We start from the raw sequence: 5417 nt of genomic DNA on the forward strand, positions 1-5417 counted from the left end.
AATAATAATCATAATAATAATAATAATCATAACTATTTATAAAGCGCTTTCAGGCAAAGTGCTGAACAGTAGCAAGAGATAAAAACACAACAACAAATCAAATGAAATAAAATAAAGTACAACATTAAAACACATAAGATGAAGTGAACAAGTGAATCTTTCACTTTGCTTTAAAAACCTCCACAGAACAGGCCTGCCTGATGTACTGAGGGAGACTGTTCCACAGAGAAGGGGCACGAAAGGAGAAGGCACGTTCGCCAATAGTTTTTCTTCTGGCTTTTGTAATTAATAAAAGGCCAGTTCCTTCAGATCTAAGAGAACGAGGTGGAACATAAGGGTGCAGGTCAGTGAGATATGGGGGCACCAGACCATTTAAAGCCTTGTAGGTGAGCAGCAAGACCATAAAATCAGCTCGAACCTGAGAAGGCAACCAGTGAAGAGATGACAACACAGGGTAATGTGGTCTTATTTCCTAGTATTAGTTAAAATGAAAAGATAAAAGATAATGTTGTGGCGGCAACCCTTGAACCCGCTGGTGGACACCGGGGGTGAGGGATGCTGTCAGGCTGAAGGAGTTCTATCGGGTCTTTTTGGCCTGTGGGACTCCGGAAGCAGCCGACAGGTATCGGCAGTCCAAGCGGATTGCGGCTCGGGTGGTCGCTGAGGCAAAAACGCGGGCGTGGGCGGAGTACGGAGAGGCCATGGAAAAAGACTTCCGTACGGCTTCAAGGCGATTCTGGTCCACCATCCGGCGTCTCAGGGTGGGAAAGCGGTTCGCCACCAACACTATTTATGGTGGGGATGGTGCGCTGCTGACCTCAACTCGGGACATTGTGGGTCGGTGGGCAGAATACTTCGAGTACCTCCTCAATCCTACCAACATGTCTTCCCATGAGGAAGCAGAGCCTGAGGACCCTGGGTCGGACTCTCCAATCTCTGGTGCCGAGGTCACTGAGGTCGTTAAAAATCTCCTCGGTGGCAGGGCGCCGGGGGTGGATGAGATTCGCCCAGAGTTCCTTAAGGCTCTGGATGTTGTGGGATTGCATTGGTTGACGCGACTCTACAATACTGCGTGGACATCGGGGGCAGTTCCCCTGGATTGGTGGTGGTCCCCACATTTAAAAAGGGGAACCACAGATTGTGTTCCAATTATAGGGGGATCACACTTCTGAGCCTCCCTGGTAAGGTCTATTRAGGGGTTCTGGAGAGGAGGGTCCGTTGGATAGTTGAATCTCAGATTCAGGAAGAGCAGTGTGTTTTTCGTCCTGGTCTTGGAACAGTGGACCAGTACTACACCCTCAGCAGTGTCCTGGAGGGTGCATGGGAGTTCGCCCAACCAGTCTACATGTGTTTTGTGGACTTGGAGAAGGCGTTCGACCGTGTCCCTCGGGGACTCCCGTGGGGGGTACTCCGGGAGTATGGGGTACTAGGCCCATTAATACGGGCTGTTAGGTCCCTGTATGACCAGTGCCAGAGCTTGGTCCGCATTGCCGGTTGTAAGTTGGACTCGTTTCCTGTGAGGGTTGGACTCCGCCAAGGTTTCCCTTTGTCACRGATTCTGTTCKTAACTTTTATGGACAGAATTTCTAGGCACAGCCAAGGTGTTGAGGGGATCCTATTTGGTGACTTCAGGATCACATGTCTACTTTATGCGGATGATGTGGTCCTATTGGCTTCATCAGATCGTGATCTCCAGCTCTCACTGGAGCGGTTTGCAGCCCAGTGTGAAGCGGCCGGGATGAGGATCAGTGCCTCCAAATCCGAGACCATGGTCTTGAGCCGGAAACCGGTGGCTTGCCGTCTCCGGGTCGGGGAGGAGGTCCTGCCCCAAGTGGAGGAGTTCAAGTATCTTGGGGTCTTGTTCACTAATGAGGGAAGAATGGAGCGGGAGATTGACAGGCGGATTCGTGTTGCGTCTGCAGTGATGCGAGCGTTGTACCGGTCTGTCATGGTGAAGCGGGAGCTGAGCCAGAAGGCAAAGCTCTCAGTTTACCGGTCGGTCTACGTTCCTACCCTCATCTATGGTCACGGACTTTGTGTAGTGACCAAAAGAACAAGATTGCGGATACAAGTGGCTGAAATGAGTTTCCTCCGCAGGGTGTCTGGGCTCTCCCTTAGAGATAGGGTAAGAAGCTCAGTCATCCAGAAGGGACTCAAAGTAGAGCTGCTGCTCCTCCATGTTGAGAGGAGCCAGTTGAGGTGGCTCGGGCATCTGGTTAGGATGCCTCCTGGACGCCTCCCTGGTGAGGTGTTCTGGGCATGTCCCACTGGGAGGAGACCCAGAGGAAGACCCAGGACACGCTGGAGGGACTATGTTTCTCGGCTGGCCTGGGAACACCTTGGGATTCCCCTGTATGAGCTGGTCCAAGTGACTGGAGAGAGGGAAGTCTGGGTCTCTCTGCTTAGGCTGCTGCCCCCGCGACCCGATCCCGGATAGGTGACAGAAAATGGATGGATGGATGGATGGATGGATGGATGGATAGTTAAAATGCGAGCAGATACATTTTGGACCATCTGTAGACCTCAAAATTTTCCTGGGTAATCCAGAAAGAAGAGTTACAATAATTGAAGCGTGAAGTCAAAAATGCATGGATAAGTACCTCAGCATCATCAAATGAAAGAATATGCCAGATATATGCCAGATATATGCCAGATATTGGCAATGTTCCTAAGATGATAAGAGGCAGATAAGAGTCTGTGACAAGCCATGGAACTTCTGAGGTCCGATAACAATTAAATCAGTCTTGTCTGCTCATTAAAACACTTTAAACATATTTCTTTTTGTGAATTTGTAAGTGCTCTTTTGTCCTGTGACCTCTGCCTTCTTTCCTCTCTGGAAAGTACCAGCCTTACCATGAAGACATCACATGTTTACCCAATAACTGTTCACTCAATAACCTCCCTTGTTTGTTTCTGTAACCGCACCTAATTCCCCATTTTACATGCATTCTACTCTTATGATTAACCTGTTTTTAAACAATCAGCTACTTTTTATTTTGTTATAAACAGGGAGAGACAGGGAGTTTCCAACATACATTTTTCTATCACATTACTTATCACATTTCTTGACACCCATAAACTGAACATCCCATTGAGCTCCATTTAAGCTGTTACTAGTAAATAAAAAGATAATGTCACCACAACAAATCTGCCAACAGAGGGTCATCCACCAAAACTTTAATAACTCAGAGAAACATCCAGGAGATTAAGGAGAACCTGCTGGAGCAGAACAAGTCTTCTGCAGAGATAAGAGGATCTGTCCAAAGGTCCACAGAGTTGGATTTAATAGAGGAGTGTTTGGAAGTTCAAAACAATAAAGTGGACCATGAGAACTTGTAGGTGAATCTTCAAACGGAGGAAAAGTGTTGTGATCAGATAATGTGAAACTGAAATTAAACTTTTTGACCATCAAAGACAAACCAAACCATAACTGGTGCAAACCTCCCTTCTCTCATCATAAGAACATCATCTCTACAGTGAAGCATGGAGGTGGTAGTATCATGATGAGAACATCATCTACAGTGAAGCAGTAGATGATGTTTAAATATTTATTGTTGATGTTGTTTCTGTCAGTTTTGTTTGATTTACTTTTACTAAAGATTTCTAAGTCAGTTGGTTTACTTAGTTAATATTCATGATGATCTCTTAAACGTTTCATAATTTGACTTTAAGGAGGAATTATATAGGATGGATAATTAGAATAGATAATTAAAAGATATGTAAATGTGAAATGGTTGTTAACATATGTATGTTTATTTTTGTCTTTGTTCTGTTATATTGGTTCAATAAAAAATGCCATGTTGGGTGTCACAATTACGACACAGAGGCACAAGTTGATGATGTAATCTGTACCGTCCCAATTCTCTGTTTTTTTGCACACTTGTAACCTGCGCACTCCAACACTATGTGCACTTTGACTGAATCCACAGRGTTGGGACTGGGCCTCTGTCTCAGACAGTTTTCTGTTTGTCTGTCCAGCAGGGGACGCCACCTACCTCGACATCTTCAGGGAGTTTTCCCACATGGCCTCCCACAACCCTGAGAAGCTGAAAAGAAGGAGTTTACACTTCCGTCACTCCTTCAGGTGATGAGCCAAGTGTCTGGAGAGGAGGAAAGGAACGATGCAGGATGTTCAGAGGGGATGCATTGCTTCAGAAAGGATTTTTTATTATTTTGAGGACTTGCTGGTCTTTTCCTCCTGGGTATAAGTAGAAATACATCCTTTTTAAAAAGACTGTTGAAGGAACTGAATGAATATTTTATATGAATCTTTTTTGATGTTTACTGCATGAACTTTGTTCTGTCTTCCACTCAAACATCATTTCAGCTGCTGATGAGCAGCATTACCATTAGTCATCATCAGTGTTCAGTTTCTTCATGTTCACAGTGACTCTAGAGAAGAATCTGGTTATATTTCATCGACTARGCTGGTCTAGTCATCACAATGTGTTCTTTGTGTCAGCACTGTAAGCTGCAGTGTTTATGTCTCAAACATGCTGGTGAATCAAATAAATGTTAATATATCTGATGTCTCTGGATTCTCCCTCTTTCAGATGAATAAACAGTGCCCCCTTGTGATAATGTCATGTTTAGTTTTAGTCTCATCTGACCTCCAAACGTTTGTCCATTTACAAACTCTAATCTGTCCTTATGTTGCTTTGGGAGTCTCGTATTCGTCCTCATGTCCTTTCAGTCCACGTTGGTCCAGGACTGGTTTCCTCTGTAGACCTTGAGTCTTCTCAAGATCTTTTGTTTTAATCTTAAGGTTGATTCAGACATTTTAGACTAAATCCCTTTCATCTCAGGGACACAGAAGTGTCTRCTTCCTGAACAGTTTGATGATATGTGGTCTGTGGGACCTGTCGGACACAAGACCTGGCTGATAAAAAAAGAAGATGCAAGCTAAACAAAATAAAATGGGTTTATTACACACAGCAACTTTGTGTTTAGTTAAAAAAATCAGTCAATCAGAAAAAGAAACTATAAACTGAGTTAACTCATCATGTTTTAAAAAAGAAACAAAACACATTTTCCCCTGCTCCACAGCTCTTCAGTTTCTGCTCTGCTCACTTCAATAAGTTAAAGTTTCAATATAATTTTTTAAACTAAAGCACAAGTTCATCTTCTGTATAACAAACCATGAATCATGTATTGTTTATGTGCTCACTGTCATAGAAATGTTTAAAAAAGGACTTTAAATTGAGGTGAAAAAAAAAGATTGACTGTTTCCTGCAGAAAACCTGGGACAGACAAACATGGCCGACTTCAATTGTTAATTCCAAAGTTTGATTTGATTTATTTATTTAACAGGAAAAGCTTATGAAAAATCAAGCCTGACTCAGCATAATTGCTGTTTTACAGCAGGTTCCTGTTCTGCAGCACATAAAACACTCAGAAATACAGCTTCACAATCACAT

At 43.9% G+C, this 5417-nt stretch overlaps 1 protein-coding gene across 1 annotated transcript in view; it reads left to right on the top strand.

Moving 5' to 3' along the window:
* The window catches only part of LOC106532148 (arf-GAP with coiled-coil, ANK repeat and PH domain-containing protein 3), a gene marked incomplete at its 5' end in the record, with an annotated part of 39070 nt that extends 34542 nt beyond the window's left edge, over positions 1–4528 (top strand). Inside the window, 1 exon segment of the mRNA XM_014028162.1 lies at positions 3982–4528. Coding sequence (XP_013883616.1) covers positions 3982–4088 — 107 coding nt within the window.
* Between the last annotated feature and the right edge of the window lie 889 nt (positions 4529–5417).

The sequence above is a fragment of the Austrofundulus limnaeus genome, unplaced genomic scaffold (assembly GCF_001266775.1).
Source record: "Austrofundulus limnaeus strain Quisiro unplaced genomic scaffold, Austrofundulus_limnaeus-1.0 Scaffold721, whole genome shotgun sequence".
Taxonomy (NCBI): Eukaryota; Metazoa; Chordata; class Actinopteri; order Cyprinodontiformes; family Rivulidae; genus Austrofundulus; species Austrofundulus limnaeus.